Source organism: Patella vulgata, chromosome 2 (genome assembly GCF_932274485.2).
Source record: "Patella vulgata chromosome 2, xgPatVulg1.2, whole genome shotgun sequence".
Taxonomy (NCBI): domain Eukaryota; kingdom Metazoa; phylum Mollusca; class Gastropoda; family Patellidae; genus Patella; species Patella vulgata.
Window position 1 is genome coordinate 77,607,399 of NC_065880.2, and position 19,133 is coordinate 77,626,531.

The following is a 19,133-nucleotide window of genomic DNA, read 5'->3' on the forward strand; positions in this document are numbered from 1 at the left end:
AGAATAACTTCTACATGAAAATAGGAAGCTACTTAAGACACCAGGGTTTGAGCTGTTTTAGTCCAAATATGGATGTCCTTAGAGATCCTCGTTGGGGACGAAATGAGGTAAAGTGGGTAGTCTTACAACCCCGCTTCTTTATTTGGAAATATGATAGAGAAGCGTGAGTAATTAATAAATTAACAAAACGTCTTGGAAACCGTACATAACACTGGTCTGTATATAAACTATGTAATTAAATCTATTCCTGTGTTTTCGGCCTTCGCTTGCAAATGACAAGTAGTAAGGTCTTCTGCTTGACGTCGTGGACTTCTCCGGTCCCTCCATTTTCCCCCAACTACTAAACACCAATGAGTGCAAACGAAATATTGATAACAATTTGTGACATTTTATTCTCATAATGACATAGTTTGTGTTAAGTGGAGTTTAGTCATATTTTTGTCTCTTTTATAAGACACAGCGCAACTAACAGCAACTGGTTTTTTTTGTCAGCACGATTAAGTGTTCTCCACAACAATTAATTTGTTGTTAGAAAAGATCTTCTAAAGAATATTTCGTTATTTCAAACAGAAACGAAAAACCCAAAAATCGCCAGTTGATGAAAGGACACTTAAACTATTGTTATTAAAGTGATGCTCCCTTTGCGATTAGAATACTAAAAACTTGTGCAATGTTTTAATTGAATTACAGGGAACTTGGGGTGAAGATCCCTATTTAGCTGGTGTATATGCCAGATGGTTTGTAAGGGGAATACAGGGAGATGAATCAGCAAGATATCTGATACTAAGTGCTAGCTGTAAACATTATGCAGCATCTGGTGGCCCAGATAGTTATCCTCTCAACAGAATGAGCTTTGATGCCAAGGTAGCGTAACAATTTATTGACGGATACTTTTCACACTTCGAGGCCTGACCTATAATTTAAGCATAATCAGATTAAATCCATAATGGACTCTCTCCCCAAAACACAAACCTGCATTTTCAATGCCAGTTAATTTTAGTTCAGGACTCATCACTCTTATCATGCAATTTACCAGTGCATCCATAATATACGACCTCCGAGATTGCACAGAACGGAATGCGATGATAAGTTTAAATTAGGCGACTGATAATATTGTAGTTTCTGGTAAACCACCGAGTTCACGATTTTGGATTCCAATAGATATTAAGGATCCACTGCTCATTGTTATGTTTTGTATTGTGCGTTTTTTTAAAAACAAAAATCACTCCAACTCCAATAAACAGGTATTATGCAAGGGTTAAACCTGCCTATTGCAGGTCTTTCTTTAGACCTTAAATGTTATATAAACTATTAATGAGACATTTGTTAACATGACAAGACCATAATCAACTCTCGGTGCAATCTGATCGGTACGATTTTCAACAGATTTTAATCCTATCTGCGGCTCAACTACTGTTGATGATTAACCGTAAAAATAGAATCGAGACGGTGTTTATTATCGTTACAACGTTAACAATGACAATCGAGGCTACAGTGTTTTTGGAATGAAGATTTCTCGATTCAGAGTGAAGTAATTTAACTGAAGTAAAACGAAATTTTAAACTGTGAAAAACAAAACGAAATAGGATCTGCGTTTTGATCAGATTGAATCTTCCATAATGCCGTTTTAAAGGTATGTAACAATGTAACATATACATGTATTTTAGACGTGTGTTTTTTAAAAAAAAAATTAGGTATCATTAAGAGATTTGAGGACGACCTTTTTACCTGGTTTTCGGGAATGTGTTAGAGGTGGAAGTTACAGCGTTTTATGTTCTTATAACAGGTAAATATGGTTCTTTATATTATAGTTGTCTAAAATATCGTTCATTATGTGAATGTCTAAAATATCGCTCTTTATATAAATGTCTAAAATAGCATTCATTATATGGATGTCTAAAAAATCATTCGTTATATAGATGTCTAGAATATCATTTAATTGTTGTATAAATGTCTAAAAAAATCATTCGTTATATAAAATTTAATGTCTAAAATATCGTTCTTTATATAGATGTCGTTATTAACCCAGTCGGAACAGAACAGCAAGACGTTAAAACCCGATTTCATTTAATTTCATGTTTTCCGTCTAATACAGAATAAATGGTATACCCGGTTGTGCTAACAACTTTACATTACAACAGATATTGAGGAAAGAATGGGGTTTTAATGGTTATGTAATAAGTGACGTGGGTGCTATGGAAGGAATGATAACTGGTCATCATTATTATAAAGATTTTGTGGAAGTAGCTGCTGCTGGGTTGAGCAGTGGTTGCAATATTAACGCCGCTCAAACGGACAACAGATCACAGAATGCTTATTATTCGGCCCGTAAGTATTTAATAAAATTTTATTGGCTAATATTCAAACATATGGTGGTAAAATCAGAACGAGTCAAATTTTTTAAGAAAAAGGTTCTGGTTTTATCTTCAGATCTTGTCTCAAAATATTTAATGTTTTAGAAACTTGATGGTAAACCGTATATATACTAAAACACAATGCTACTAGGCCAACCTAGGTCAACACTCCAAGACCTAATGGTTCGATAGAAAGAAATGTCAGTAGGACACGTTTTATATACAAGCAATCATCCAGAAACCATTAATCCTACTTATGGTCCAACTATTGTCAACTTGATATTAAACTTAAACTCCAAATGACGTTATTCCTTAAGGACATGGACTAAAAGCCTTTGACTTAAGGTCAGTCATTGAGTCCACTGGCATGGTTTCGATTCCCCGGTTGTATACGTGACAATTAAGGAGTAGGGTCGCTTGTCAAACCTCGTAGGTTTTCTCCGGGTCCTCCGGTTTCCTGCCACTGCAAAATACCCTTACGCTCAAGCGAATTATTGAAATAAAATTGAACGGATGTTAGTCCTGAAATGACCTAACTTATGTCGCGTGGACGTTAAACCCCATTTCTCCCCCCCCCCCCGTTTTAGCTGCAAATGCAACCCGTTGAAACGTCAAAGGTGTTAGGCACATATAAAACCGCAATTAGCATCATAGAAATCTATGAGGGCGTTTTCAGTCCAACAGATTTTCAGATACGTTTGAAAACCATGAAGGTGTTGGACGTAGGGTATTGTTTGGATACAAGGATACCTGTTACCCAGTTAACTATCACAAGATAGTATACCATCGAAAATATGAGACCATGACAATTTTAACAGCTATGTTACTAGAATCACAAATCCAGTATGTTTTTATTAGTTCAAGCAATTGAAGAAGGCAAGCTATCAGCATCTGTAATGCGCGAACTGAGTCGGCCATTGTGGTATACGAGATTAAGATTAGGTGAATTCGACCCTCCTTCTATGGTACCTTATAGACGTTTAGATCTGTCCATCATCCAGAGCCCAGAACACAGAGCTCTGTCTGTAGAAGCAGCTATGAAGACGTTTGTGTTATTGAAGAATCTCAACCAATCTCTCCCGTTAAAGAATACCAAATACAACAATATAGCTGTAAGTGATTAAAATGAAATACTATTATCATGCGCACGGTCTAGATGTTTACTATTTCCTAAGGGTGGGCGATTGATAATTAAGTGATCTGATTAAAACACGGATTCTATTTCGTTTCGTCTTTATAGTTCAAAATTTCGCTTTACTTGTCTTTACTACACTAGAATCCGGAACAGCTTTTATATAACCCACATTCTGTTCTGGTTGATGTGACTGGTTAGCCAATGAAGCGGACTGTTGTTTGGAGTTCTTGGGTATCCCACTAGAAACATCAAGGCTGATTGATTAATCACAGTCGCATTTCCCCTGACGCCCCCCCCCCCCCACTACAACCGATCAGATCTTCATGTAGTGGAGGCCATCGGAAGTATAAGAAAACGAAACGAAATATAGATCTGTGTTTAATCAGATTGGGTAAGTGGAATAGAGGGCCTCTCTTCATCTTAATCCGACACTGAATAACACTAGAATATTTTTCTTTAGATTGTTGGTCCAATGACAAATAATCCCGAAGCTCAAACTGGCAACTATTCACCGGACATTATGTTAGACTACACAACTACACCATTAGATGGGTTGAGTCAACTAGGAGATGATGTTAAGTCTACGCCAGGATGTCTCGGTGATAATAACTGTACCCAGTATGATCCTATAGCAGTGAAAGCCGTGGTAACAGATGTCGATATAGTCTTCGTATGTCTTGGACTTGGTAATGGTTTATCTCTTGTTCGTTTTTTTTATTACCAAAAAATAGGCCGACAACTCTGTCGTTAATTTAGATACACCGTGCAAAATGTTTATCGCAATGAAAAACGCGGAGTTGAATATAAAATACTCAGTTACAGTCGTAATGGGATTTGTATTCAGCGGTACTGTATACAGATAAATTCCGAAAAAAATCAGAACAGTATGGAAAAATACCGAAAAATACCCCAAAACCACCGAAAAAAAAACCCACAGAAAAATACCGAAAAAACGTTTTTATACTAATTACCGAAAAAAATCCGAACAACCCTAAATACCAAAAAAAAAACCAACACTAATTACCGAAAGAAAACCTAAATACTGAAATATTAGGGACTCCAATGGGTTCCCAGACTCCAAGCCTTTGCAGACCCCGTTTGAATTAGCTCATTTGGTCATGTAATTACCGAATACGTTTGTTATCACTGACTTTTCAGGGTAGAAAATACTTATTTTTAAAAAAATTTCGTGTTACCTGTAGAAAGAGGTAAAACAATGCAATACCGCAAATGGTTGTTATCCTTGAATTTTTAGTATAGAAAAAACTTACATTTAAAATAAGATTTCTTGTTAACTGTATCTGGTAGAAGGAGTTTAATGACACCTCCAGCTGTTATTATTTCTAGGTAACGATGTTGAAATGGAAGATAGAGATAGACAGAATATTTCTCTACCAGGACACCAGTTGGATATATTAAAAGATGTTGTTGCGAATAGTAGGTATATGTTAATATAATTTCAGTTAGAGCCATGTGCTATATTTGGGATCTCAGTGGTTAGAAACTGTGGGTCAAGGTTAAACACAACGTTCTTATGATGTACAAGACAAATGTTCAACATGGAACCCCTTTTAGCTTATTGCGCCTAAATCTATCTTATTATGTTAGTATCTAGTTTTAATAGTAGTCTTTCTTGGTCATTTTTAAATACATCATCTAACATAAACATACCCTGACTGTGAGCCTTGGGTGCACGTCAAGATGATCATAACGAGGCCCCGTAACTTCTAAGACCAATACAAGACAATGGAAAATTGTGGCATGTCAGAGATTTGATAGAGGTCATCAAACATGGATGGCTTTAACATTTATCAGTATACCGCTACACATCAGTGGTGAGAACTATATAACATATCTGCAATTAATTTCTGTTCTTGTAATCTAGGTCCGTTCAATGCTACAATCATGTTGATTGGCAATTATTTTCTGTGTTTGTAATCTAGGTCCGTTCAATGCTATAGCCATCATGTTGATTGGCAATTATTTTCTGAGTGTGTAATCTAGGTCCGTTCAATGCTACAATCATGTTGATTGGGAATTATTTTCTGTTTTTGTAATCTAGGTCCGCCCTCTGCTACCATCATACTGATTGGCAATTGTTTTCTGTTTGTGTAATCTAGGTCCGTCCAATGCTACCATCATATTGATTTTATTTAATGCTGGTGCCGTGGATATAAGATATGCTGTCAATGAACAGAGAGTGTCAGCTATACTAGAAGTCTTCTATCCATCACAAGCCACGGGAACTGCTCTCAGAAAGGTTCTAACTATGGACGGTCCTAACTCCGTACCTGCTGGTAGACTACCCTTTACATGGCCTGCAACAGATGATCAAGTATGACTTTTAATTTGCGTTTTTTGATTTTTAGCCCCTGTGATAAGTATTTGTAAATTTGTATTTTGGAGAGTGTCTGTCGGTGGCTTTTGGCCCTGAGGCTTGAATTCCACTCCCGAAATTCAAGGTCGAAAGATTCCAGAGCACATGATACCGCTTCTGATTTGCAACGATCCCATAGCTAGCACATTTTTGTAATGAGAACAGGGGCGGATCAAGAAGGGGGTGGTTCTAAGTCGTCTGTCAAGGCAGTATGCGTCTGCCGTGCCTGTCCTATAATGAACCACCCTTTTCAATTTTCACTAATAGTACACCTTTCTCTCCATTGCGCATTTCCTTTCCCGGTTGCAACCTTTCTTCCACTTCACCATTCTTTCCATTTCGCACCCACTCTTCCACCCCTCTTTCCATACTACACGCCTCTTTCCAATTCCCACTCTTCTTTTTTTCCACTTTGCACCCCTCTTTCAACTTCGCATCCCTCTGTTCATAATGCACCCCCTTTCCAATTCGCACCCTTCTTTTCATACTGCACCTCACTTTTCAATTCGAACCTTTTTTTTACAGAGATATCCCCACTTTCTATAGTAGACCAAATGGACGTTTAAAAATACGTTTCATTTGTTTTACCTGTTCCGCCGATTATAAACTATACAATCACCGGAAGAGTTTATCGTTATATATACTATATATTCGTTTGGTTGCGTTTTATCTGATACACAAGTTAGGGTACGCTTACTATTTTAGGGTTCAATCTATGTTTCATTTTGCGGAGGGACGATTTACCCAATACTACCGTATACTACCCAATACCACCCCACTATCACCACATACTACCCAGTTTTTTTATTACAGGTGCCGCCGATAATTAACTATACAATGGCAGAACGGGTTTATCGTTATGTAAACTATGAACCCCTATATCCGTTTGGTTACGTTTTATCATATACACGAGACAGCGTACGCTTAGGGTTAAATATATGTTTCATTTTGTATTACAGGTGCCGCCGATAATTAACTATACAATGGCAGGACGAGGTTATCGCTATATAAACTATGAACCCCTATATCCGTTTGGTTACGGTTTGTCTTACACTAGTTTTAACTACTCTAATCTACAACATAATAAAACACTGGAAGCTGGTAACAATCTACTAGGTACTGTTCATGTCACCAATACAGGATCCATTGATGCTGACGAGGTATTACTCTTATTAGTTCTTAATCAAATGCATTTACAATTTTAATTGGTAGGGAGAGATAAATGAGGTGTAACGTCCATTCGACACAAACTATGTCATTTTGGGACAAACTTATGGTTCAATTTTATTCAATAAATCGCTTGCGCGTATGGGTAAAAGGAGTAAACCGAGAAACAACAACACTTTTCACAATGAAAGACATTGTGATCTAAAGCGAATTCGGTAGACCATTCACCCCCCCCCCCCAGCACCCCCCCCCCCACACACACACACCAACACCACCTTTTACGATTTTAATTGAATAGACACCATTATTTCAATACTACCCTGGACTGAAAGTTCTGAAATTGGATTCTTTCAATTTTATGGAGAAGGGCAATGGACGAAACAGTGAGTCAAGAACTTGCCGAATAGACGAAATTGTTGTTGCGGGGGGGGGGGGGGTAGCCCAATGATTATCGCGTGTGCGTTGTATCATAAGGTCTGTCATTGAGTCAAGTGGCGTGGTTTCGATTCACCGCTTGTACTTGGCAAGGAGTGGGGTCGCCTGTCCAACCTCGTTGGTTTTCTCTGGGTACCTGGATTTCCTACCAGCGAATTAATGAAATAAAATTTAATCATATGTTAGTCCCGAAATTACCAAGTTTTTGTCGAGTGGACGTTAAACCCAATTTCTCCCTCTCCCAAAATACGAAGTTCAAACTATTTCACGCGGCTCTTCTGTATATGATAGCAGAACATTCGGACGTTAAACCTAATTTCAGTTCATCTGTATATGATATGTATTGGGTTTTTTTCAGGTTGTTCAAGTTTATATATCATGGATATCGCCATCAGTACCAACACAGCAACTGCAACTAGCTAATTTCACCCGTGTGTATATACCCTCTGGTAAAACTGTGATTATTACCTTTACTGTGCAAGCTGAGAGCATGGCAGTCTGGGTGGACGAGACTACAGGATGGGAAGTACAACAAGGTACGAACGTGAACATTGTGGAATCTTCCACATCTGTATTATCCATTGTATCAATTTTGCTTACGTTGCGTCGTCAGTTCCCTAGAACCGTTTCTGTTGTTAATCGTCCAGGTATATTAACTGACACGCTCAGTGTTTGACTCACCTATAGGCTTGGCAAATTGAAGCCTGGGACCTCGCGAACCAGGGGGGCCTCAGGCAATGGTCTGTAGGGCCTACTATTTGTGATACTGTCACAAACCTTAGTGCAACACACATCATCGCGCTCGGCGTTGCTCAGATGTGTTTAAAACACCATTTCATTTTCCTCTAGAGGCGGGTTGTGGATAGGGAGGGAGTCCTATGTGGAATAGCCTAGAGCCCTTCTTCATCTTCATCTGGACACGCTTGCTGATATGAATGTCAGCTTGTTCAAAGTGTACCTTTTGAAAACAGAACAGCTATGTTTATAACATAAAAATCTCAGCTTATGATGGATCTTTTGTGCAGGTCGTTAATGTTAGGCTACTTTTATGCTATGTGCTTTATTTTTTCTCGAAACAAAGCATTTTGATCTTAGCCTTGTAACATAATGTAATCGTTTTACTCAGTTGTCTGACTCCATATATAGGCCTATTTTGTATTAGAGTTACCTCCCATTACTTGCAATAAACATGGCTCCTTGAATAAGCTTTCTCTACATGCTCAGGCTTTATAATCTGAACCATCTACCTTACAAGATGAAACAAGCCTCGGTCTAGATTCTAGAAGAAGGTTAGACTACCTTTATAATTAACCCCACGTCAATGCAACTGGCAGTTCTCGAGGTATTCCATTTATTTTCGACGTGTTCATAATTTATCTCATATTGGAGTTCGGACACCTTGCTAGCGGAGGGATAAGTAAAGAGGGGTTATTTTCGCCAAGTAGTCCTATCAGATTGGGGAGCCATAGTGACTCAGTGAGTAAGACGTTGGCTCGCTTTCCTGTAGGTCGCGTTTTCGATTTCTGCGTTGACCGAAAAATTTCATCGGGATTTTTCCACCGTGGTTCCACCTTGTCAATGATTAAGGACGGAGGGCCTGACAAGTAACAACGTAAAGTCTTTCAGATGGGACGAAAATGTCCCATGTACATATTGGCGTACACATAAAAGATCCCTTGGCAGTTGGAATTCGATATAAGAGCAGACCGTATCGACGCTGTCCGGACAAAATTTCCCTCATAGCACACTTCCTGGCGTATGCCCGTCTTCATTAGCCCAGTCGAAGAAGAACACTATGTCGTATGTCATTAAACCCCATTTCATTTCATTTCTTACGGAATGGATGCTAACAAAAAAATGGATCGAACTAATTGTTCCAAAAAAAAAATTTATTTCAATATCACCAAAATAATGTCTAAATATTATATTGCAAATATATAAAATCATGTTATAAAAATGGAACACCTAAATAGAACAGTTTTTTTTTTGTTTTTTTTTGGGGGGGGGGGGCGATGTATTTCCTGAATAAATTAGATAAATTGCCTATCAATGGATTTAATTGATTAAAATAGTCATGGACCATATATATACAATAATAGTTAATATTTACAATGATTTACATATTATATAAGTTTATTTGTTTATTTTTCTATTCCATCAATAATACGTGATGTCTGTAAGTTTATTTATGGCTATGGTTATGTCATTTCTTAAATCTAACATAACGGATCAATTGTGCATGGTTTTCCTTATTCACTATGTTCAATATGTTTTGATACAAAATACACCGGTATAAAAATCACATATCTTTAAAACAACTTTTCTTTTTTCTAATATAATATATCCAAACAAACATACATATAGGTATATTATAAAGTTTATGATCCGTTAAAATTATTTTTGTTTTGTAATTTACTATTTAAATGTGATAGAGAAGGTAACCTGTTGCTTTTACCAGTGTAAGGTCGTTTTAATTGTTTAGTTGTTGGAGGACGTGGTTCATACATTCTTGGTAAGGCTTGTGTTGCTTTCATACGACTTGGTAAAACGGGTGCTTTTATTTTCTTCGTTAACTTAATACCCTCTTTATCAGTATTTTTAGGTTTAATGGACTTAATCTTTGGCAGGGTCTGGTTATTATTTTTAGATGATGACTTGATGTTTGGACAGTTAGAACAGTTGTCTCCAGTAGTAGTTTGATCTTTTGTCTGAGGAAGTAATTTAACTAATCTAGATTTATCCTTGTTTTCTTTAGAAGACGGTTTAGGTGAATCGGCAGCGTAAGATCCGGTGGATTTGATCGTTACCATAGTGGAAGCATAACTGTTTATTTTAGACGTGCCATGATTTGAAGAAGATCTTTGTTTTGGTTTTCTACTGCCTGTGTTCTGGGGAGTGGATGGATTGTTAGAAATTCTTCCTATTGGTGGAAGTGTTTTATATTTTCCTAGACTACATTTTGTATTTTCCTCTATCGATGAAATATTATTAATTATATTTTTTCCTTCCAAGGCGGAGGCATCTTCTGCTGAATCTTCCATAAAGTTCCCAAGTTTTTCTATCTCAGATAACATTGGTGGCAGTTTGTTATATCTTCCTAGGCTGTCTTCACAATACAATGATTCCTTTATTGATGGCATATTTTTAATGGCTGCTTCATATTTTGTTGTATCTTCAATAAGACTCTCTAGTTTTTCAACCTCTTTTAAAATTCGTTTAACATCCCTACCTAGTGCATCGACGTCAAGGCGGACGGACTCATCGCTGCCAGGCGATATCACTTCATGTGTTCTCTGAGCTTCTTTTTCAATATTAGAATTCGCTTCTTCTGGAGTAGTGTCATAAGAGACAACTGTATTCTTTTCTTGTTTTATATAACCTGGTTTTAAGATTTGGGAAGTCAAATATCCATCCGCGATGTTATATGAATGCATATCGTTGTCTATCATATTATATACAGAATTTGTTTCCATACTGGCGCGCCTTTTAGGTTTGGTTTTATTCTTTTTGACCGTGTCTAATGGTTTAGGCTCGGTATCTTTGCTGTTGATGTCCGATGATTTAGGGTCGCTATCTTTCCCGTGGATATTTTCTGTTATATCCAATATTTTAGGCTCTCTATCTTTGATGTTGATGTTATCTACTATGTCCAATATTTTAGGCTCGTTATCTTTGCCATTGATGCTATCTACTATGTCCAATGGTTTGTGATCGTTATCTTTGCGGTTGTTGTTTTCTACTATATCTAATATTTTAAGTTCTGTATCTTTGATATTGATGGTATCTACGATGCCATTATTCACTCCATCGCACAATGCGATACTTGGTTTCTCCCTGCATATTTTCTCCTTAGTTTTGGTTTTATTCTTTTTGACCATGTCCCTTGTTTTAGGCCCGTTATCTCTGCTGTTGTTGTTTTCTACCATGTCCAATATTTTAGGCCCGTTATCTTTCCCATTGATGTTATCTACCACACCTTTGCCCACTTCTTCATTTAATTTGATACTTGGTTTGTCCTCGTTAACGGCCGTACACTCTTTCAAATATCTTTTATGAACGTCCATAGTGTAGAATAGTGTCTCCTTATCAGAAACCTTCTTCATGCTGCTGTTGCCATCTTTCTTGCTCTCGTCATTGGTGTTCCGTTTTATATTTCTATCCAAATCTTTACAACTTTCACGCTTCTCCATTTCCCTGGTTTTGTGATCAGTTTTAATCCACGGTCTTCCTCTCTGTGGTCCACTCTTATCATTTTGATCATCAGATTGGGGTCGTGTTATGGCCTCCAGTCGTTTGTCTACCTGCGCCTTTACAGCAGGATCTAACAATGGACTACCAACATGTACCTTCTTCCCATAACAAAACTTAACTCTTTTCTCGGTCTTCAGATCTTGAACTGTTATGAATCCGTTTTCGCCTGTATATTTGGAACATTCCAAGATTTTCCTGAAGAATTGAGCTTCTTTACCAGATTTCTCTAAACTACCCTGTAGAATTCCATTTCTCTTCATGCAATCGTCGTATTTTGAATGAAGGTTGTTGTTGTCCCTGGAAGATTGAATGACGAGATGTATTATAACTACTATGGGATATTAGTGGGCAGAATTCACTTATTAATTATTATGGAATTCTTCAGTTTCTTTTACTCTAAAATTAAATGAAACTAGGTCATTTCGGGACTAACACTTTAATGTATTGGTTTTGAACAGGGTGGGGTGGGGAGCACATAAAATTCGACAAAATAAGGAATTAATCACTCTAAAATGTATTTATTAATTTTAAAATATTTGGAGGGGTGCTGGGCTTTAACAGTGGGGGGGGGGGGCATATAGAATTATATGTTATGGAATTCTTCAATCTAAACTTGAAAGAAATCTAATTCAACTTTTGATTTTACTAAAATATCTGTCTTTCGACCTCGAGATCCTGCGATCCTGTGTTACTTTCTTGAGATCTCAATTTAATGTTCTCGAAATCCCCTAATAATTTTCTCGAGAATCTCCCATCCCGTGTTAAAGATATCGAGAATTCGAGTTAATGTTCTCGAGATCTTGCCATCCTGTGTAAATTTTCTCGAGATCTCGGGTAGTTTTATGTATGCGCGAAGTTTTAACGTATTCTCAGCACCCCACAACCTGTCGTTTCGACGTTACCCCTCCCCCCCCCCCCCACACACACTTTCCTGAAAACCTTAATAGCACGATAGAGCCTACAGTTTTTAACAGATTTTGTTTTTCAAAGGTGGTGTAAAGCACTAGGACCTTTCGATTTTCAGTACTCCGCAAAATTCTGTTCGAAGTTTACCCTCTTTGTCCGTATTTGTTTTTCCAAAACGATGAGAGGACGAACTCTATCGATATTCAGCATTCTGTGACCTTCTGTTCCTTATTATACCCCCCTCCCTCCGCCCGCTCCCTGAACGCCTTGTTCACGCCATAGAGGCTTCACGTTTACATTGTGTGAAGCTTTGGAGTTATACTCTCCATTCTTTGAAAACCTTGTTTTTAACGGATTTTCAATATTCAGTGTTCCGCGACAAGGATGACCTGTTAATTTTCAGCAATATAACCTTTTCTATCCCAGAGATATAACAAGCACGTGAACACGATGGAGATTAGATTTCTTGATGAATGCTAGATCCTTATTCAGTTTATTAAACAACCAATTTTTCTTTTCGAATAATCTGCTGTTGAGGCATAGATGCTGCGAGGGCGTATCTCCACATTTTGCTTGGCTATCGTTCCAATTTCTTTTGAATCATTAGTGTCATAAGCAGAGGAACATCATTGATTTGCAGCGCTCCCTGATGTTTGGTTACAGCGTTATTCCTATTTTCCGGTAAACCTTGTGTGAACGCGCTAGAGCCCAGCGTTTTTCAAGATTTTTTATTTAAAATCTGCTCCGAAGCATTTGTGCCACAAGACAATAAACTCTGTGTCTAAAACAAAATATGGTCCGAAAACCATGTAAAAAATGACATTTTCAATTAAACGTCGCCCACACATTAAATTGAAATAATTTAACAGGCATGTCTGTAATTCAAAGCTTCACACATTAAAGCTAACGTGGTAGGGTTTTGAATTTCATATTCGGTGTGAAGTATTGGGGCCATAAGACGATGAACCCTATCGATTTTAATCATATTTCAAATTTAGTGTAAATCATGCGTACCCTATCGATTGTCCGTTTATTCTTTCATTAGTAAGCAGTTTTCCTTTGTAACAAATGTTAGAGTATTTTTTGTTTATCAAATTTGGTGCGAAGTATTGGGCCAATGGTTGCTTCACAACGTGGAGATACTATCATATAATGTTTCATATTAACTCGAGATCTCGAGAAAATTTACATAGGATGTCAATATCTAGAGAACATTAACTCGAATTTTCGAGAAAATTTACAAAGGATGTCAATCTCTCAGGAAAATTATCAGGGGACTTCGAGAACATTAAATTGAGATCTCGAGAAAATTACCAGGTGATCACGGGATTTCGATCGCAGGATCTCGAGACCTTCTACAAAATTTTGCATGACCCCTATCGCAGGATCTCGAGACCTTCTACAAAATTTTGCATGACCCCTATACGCTTCCGTACATAAGTGGGTAGGGTTATAATTAAATATTCAATACTTAACCCTAAAATTAAAGGAAATCTATTTCGACTTTACTTTTGATTTATTAAAAATTTTGTGTGGGGGGGGGGGGGGATTTATGAACTAGAAAATAATTATCTACCTGTAAAGATGCTGGACTTTGAAATGTAAATCAACAATAGTTGAATGAAGTTTATGGATATAATTTCTAACATCCCGTCTGATTCCCTTCAGTGATGGTTCTGAAAGTGTAACATTAAAATAAATTTAAAATACGAAATATACTTTAATCGGATTCGGAAAGGACCGTCCGACATACCCCCATACCTCTCAGTGATAGAACGAGTGCCATAATATACTTTACTATTCGGAAAGAACTGGCTCAGATACCCTCATATCTCTCAATGACAGAACGAATACCCTAATATCTCTCAATTATAGAACAAATACCCTAATATATCTCTCATTGATTGAACAAATACCCTAATATCTCTTACAATGAGAGGAAATATAAGATGAACACAGTTAAACGCATTAATTAGAAATTACCTGAAATATCGCCCATTTTAGTTCCTGACTTCAGAGTAGTTTGGGCGCATTTCCCGTCCATTTCGGATTCAACCTCAGAACTTGGCTCTGACTCGGAGTCCGAATAAAATACATCCTGTAATACTTCACTCGGAATTGGTTCCGGAAGTCCTGTAATAACAGAAAGAAAACGTACTTTGATTAAAATGAAAATGGTGACATAATTTATAATTTAATTTATAACTGATGTTTTATTTTTCTTCCCGGGTGAGAAATATTTTTAACTATAATTAATTTTCTAGGACGCTGATGTTTAATGAGACTTACCAGTAAGTAATCTAGGAGATTAGACTATTACGAAATTTACTAGTAAGTAATCTAGGACAGAAATGTTTGTTGAGATTTCTGCTTACCAGTAAGTAATCTAAGACAAAGACTGATTTATAAATTTACGAGGATATGGTCTTGGAAACGAATAAGGTGTAATTGAGTAAGTTACTAACTATCAATTTGTCAAGGATACGGATCCTGGTAATTGGTCTAGCAGAGGGACTAAATGATAAAGACACTTACCGATAATTGGTCTAGGAGATGGACTAACTGATTAAGACACTTACTGGTAATTGGTGGATAAGACGTAAAACTTACCAGTAATTGGTCTAAGAGTGGGATAAGAGGGAAATATTTTTTAAAAACTGTCTAGGGGATGGATAACGCCTAAATTATTTAATAAACTTACCCGTAACTGGTCTAGGAGCTGGATAAGGAGTATCTTCACCGTCTTCTCCTAGAGATGTCATAGCTTGGTGTCCTTGTAATACTCTCTTCTTAACACTCTGCCACGAATCTCTTCTGAAATTTTAAAATACAAACTCATTTAAAATACTTCCATATTTTAGAATGTCTTCGTTTGTGTTTGTTCATTTTTGAGGAATCTGCTCAAATAGGAATAAGCATAGACAGATATAAAAACTAAACAAATGAATAGTTACGATTTTAATTACGTATATAAAACAACAAATACAAATCATAGCTATTTACGATTAATACAAAGGTAATATTAAATTTAGGAGGACCGCACCACAGAATATCACAAGACAAACCCGCGGACAATACACACAATATACACAGACATTGTAAACACTAAACAACTGACGCATAATATCAAATCAAGTGAGCGTCCACTGCGCTGAGAATCATGGTGTAGATATTATTATGTATTTATTTATTTAAGGTTTGTGTTGACATTCAGTAAAGATATAAACACCATATTTTAGAGAATAAAAATAACGTTTCATTTTCACTTACCTTGAATCCATAGTTATAACAAAGATGATAAAATCTTTGAAAAAAAACAACTTTGATACAGAAATAGCAAAATAACGTCTTCCTAATTCTGAAACTCGTAAAGTTATGATAGAACAATAGAAATGACGTCATGTTAATTGTGACGTCACAATGGCCAGTTAAATTTATGGTTTTTTTTCTTTCTAACGCTGTTTATTTATTAAATATTATTTATCTGATATAAATATGAAATATATAAATATGGGATCTGAAAACAAGACGGGGTTTATATAAATTCATCTCCCGTTCATCATTTGAACAAAAGGTCCCCTGTACGCATTGACGTGCACGTAAAAGAACCCTTGGCAGATGGAATTTGAAATAATACCGCTGTCAGGGTAAACTGTCCCTGATACCCGTCTTCATTAGCCCATGCGGTGTAGAAAAGTAGGCCGTTAAACCCAATTTCATTTGGACCCATTATATTGTAAACCACCCAGTTGACTCAATGACAGACCTTATGATACAGCGCGCACGTGCTAACCATTCGGCCATCCAACCCCCACTATAAATAAGATACAAGACTTTATGAAATACAGTTACATAAATTAATGGGGGAACTTTTCTATGGTAGACCAAACAGCTCTTTATTCAGTGTTCTTAATTCAGGGGGGGGGGGAGGGGTAGCCGAATGGTTAGCACGTGCATGCTGTATCGTAAGGTCTGTCATTGAGTCAACTGGCATAGTTTCGATTCCCCGGTTGTTCGTGACAGGGAGTAGGGTCGCCTGTCCAACCTCGCGGGTTTTCTGCGGGTCCTCCGGTTTCCTTCCACTGCTAAAGACCCATACGCGCAAGCGAATTATTGAAATAAAATTGAACCATATGTTAGTCCCGAAATGACCTAGTTTGTGTCGAGTGGACGTTAAACCCCATCTCTCTCTCTCTCTCTCTCTCTCTCTCTTTCTCTCTCTCTCTCTTCATCAGACAATACCGTTCTTAAATTTTAAATCAAGTATTAGTATATAATGTTGGTTTTTTTTGTGTTTGAGGTGTATGACATCAGAGAATAGTTCAATCGGTAAATACAGCGACCTGGGCCTAATCCGCGTGTCCTAGAATACGCCTCATAGTTCTTTTAAGATACTTATTTATATATATTTTTTGTGTCTTAAAATCAATATGCAAAGACGTATATTAACATTATATTAAACATAAATTATGCAAGAGCTAAATCTGTCTATTGCAGGCCTTTCTTTAAGCCTGAAATGTTATCTAAATTATTAATTAGACATTAATTAACTTATCAAGACCATAATCAACTCTCGGTGCCATCGGTAGCCTGCGATTTTTAGTGCATTTGAATACGCTTTTTGATGGATGATTTAACGTAAAAATGGATAATGGAGACTTTCTTTATTATCGTACCAACGGTTGTAATGACGACCGAGTCTAGCCTAAAGCAACTCGACTGAAATTTTCTGCATATTCTGTTTTCATTATCAATTTTTAACTATTATAGCGAGAACTATCAGCTCTTTATCTAATCTTACTTAATGCCCCTTTAATAAACGTTGCATTGGTTATTTTAATAACCGTGCACGTGCAGTCGACACAAGGGCAAACTAGGTTATTTTAGGACTAACATATGGTTCAGTTTTGTTAAATTAAATCGCTTGCGCGTAGGGGTCTTGAGTAGTGGGAGGAAACCAGAGGACCCGGAGAAAACCCACAAGGTTTGACAGGCGACCTTACTACCCCTTGTCACGTACAAGCGGGGTCTCTAAACAACGCCACTTGACTCACTGACAAACCTAATGATGAAACGCGCACACGTTAATCTTTAAGCTCATTATAAATAATTTGTTTTTCACGATTAAAATTAATTATATATTTTTTGAGTATTTCTAATGTTTATGACAAAACATTTAAGATTATGAATAGGAATCAAAGGGGAAAGCCTAATTTTATTTTTCGGCAAATTTACTTTTTATCTTTAAGCCCATTAATAATGATACATTTTTCGCGATTAAAATTAATTATATATTTTCTGGGTATTTCTATGTTGTGTTTTAAGGTAAAAATTTACGATTAATAACATTCTGCACACAGAGAGCTATATACTTCGAGAATATATCTCTACCCTCAATGACCGCAATATCTAAAGACTATTTTGTAATGCGGTTCTACTACATTTCATATCTGTCATAGATACAAAGACTAAATAAACCTTTTTTATTTTAATAAATCGAAGCGAAATAAATACATCTTTAAATTCGTGAATTATAGTTAGTGTTTTCGACTAAAATAGTCGATTTAGGAATTAAAATGTAGGTCGACTAGCTTAGCATCTGTTCTCAAGCGGAGATAGTTGTAGACAGACAGCGCAAGTTAAGTATGGATTAATAACAGACATTATAGATAGATGGTATATTTTAAGAGCAGTAATTGGGCTTGTATTTTTAGGTTCCTCGGAATTTTACGGCACGGTTTCCCCTTGTGAGTGATGCAGGATGGGGGGGGGGGCTGACAAATCAGTGTCTACATGTAGTCGTTGGGATGTCTCGAAAAACCGAGGTCCCATCTACACATTGAGTGGGCGTTAAAGAACTCTTGACAGTTGGAATTCGAAATAAGAGTAGGTTGTAACACATCTTTCCAGAAAAATTTAACTCATAACACACTGAATTATCCCAGTAAGTGCAGAAAAGTAGGACGTTAAACCCCTTTCCATTTCATTTCATTTTGTATTTTCAGGTAAATTCAACTTGTATGTCGGCGGTCAGCAGCCAAACCAAAAGATGAATATTGGATCAAATGTTTTACCAAGTCACTTCCAGGTTACGGGGTCGAGGAATTTAGGGCAATATTAATTATTTTAAAGATGTCATTTTTTGTTATGCTAAATACTTGTGTTTTACTCTTTAAAAATAAAAACATACAATACTGGTGTATCCTTGAGTTAATTCATCAATTATTCAAGGAGTTATCGTTCTTGATGGAGGATTTGAAAGGGATGCTTAATTGTCAGTCCCGAACGTTCCGATTTGACAGAATTGCAATCGAGTGACTCGAAATTCGGTCCCGATGTTGTCATATACCAGTACATCATACATCATCGTCCTCCTCTAGAGGCGTGGTGGGGATAGGGAGAGAGCCCTATAAGTGGAATAGCCCAAGGCCTTTCTTCATCTAAATCCTGGACACGCTTGCTGATATGAATGTCAGCTTTTTCAAAGTGTCCCTATTGAATACAAAAC

General features: G+C 36.9%; 1 protein-coding gene and 1 long non-coding RNA gene across 2 annotated transcripts; both read left to right on the plus strand.

The window, feature by feature from the left end:
• LOC126810509 (uncharacterized) lies at window positions 1–5,830 on the plus strand. Its single transcript, XM_050535615.2, has 8 exons — window positions 1–107; window positions 691–864; window positions 1,695–1,786; window positions 2,096–2,328; window positions 3,213–3,466; window positions 3,950–4,175; window positions 4,837–4,926; window positions 5,610–5,830. Exons 1-8 carry the CDS (start codon window positions 15–17, stop codon window positions 5,828–5,830), a joined length of 1,383 nt encoding a protein of 460 aa, XP_050391572.2. The 5' UTR covers window positions 1–14.
• Window positions 5,831–6,861: 1,031 nt separating this feature from the next.
• LOC130010899 (uncharacterized) lies at window positions 6,862–18,757 on the plus strand. Its single transcript, XR_008786187.1, has 3 exons — window positions 6,862–7,026; window positions 7,827–8,004; window positions 18,631–18,757. It is a non-coding gene; the product is annotated as an uncharacterized LOC130010899 (long non-coding RNA).
• Window positions 18,758–19,133: the final 376 nt, after the last annotated feature.

Excerpts from the sequence above, each read along its gene's own strand:
- LOC126810509 (XM_050535615.2), top strand. The coding sequence starts at position 15 with ATGAAAATAGGAAGCTACTTAAGACACCAGGGTTTGAGCTGTTTTAGT. Across the intron at positions 108-690 it reads CTCGTTGGGGACGAAATGAG|GGAACTTGGGGTGAAGATCC; the intron begins GTAAAGTGGGTA and ends ATTGAATTACAG. Across the intron at positions 4,176-4,836 it reads CTTCGTATGTCTTGGACTTG|GTAACGATGTTGAAATGGAA; the intron begins GTAATGGTTTAT and ends TATTATTTCTAG.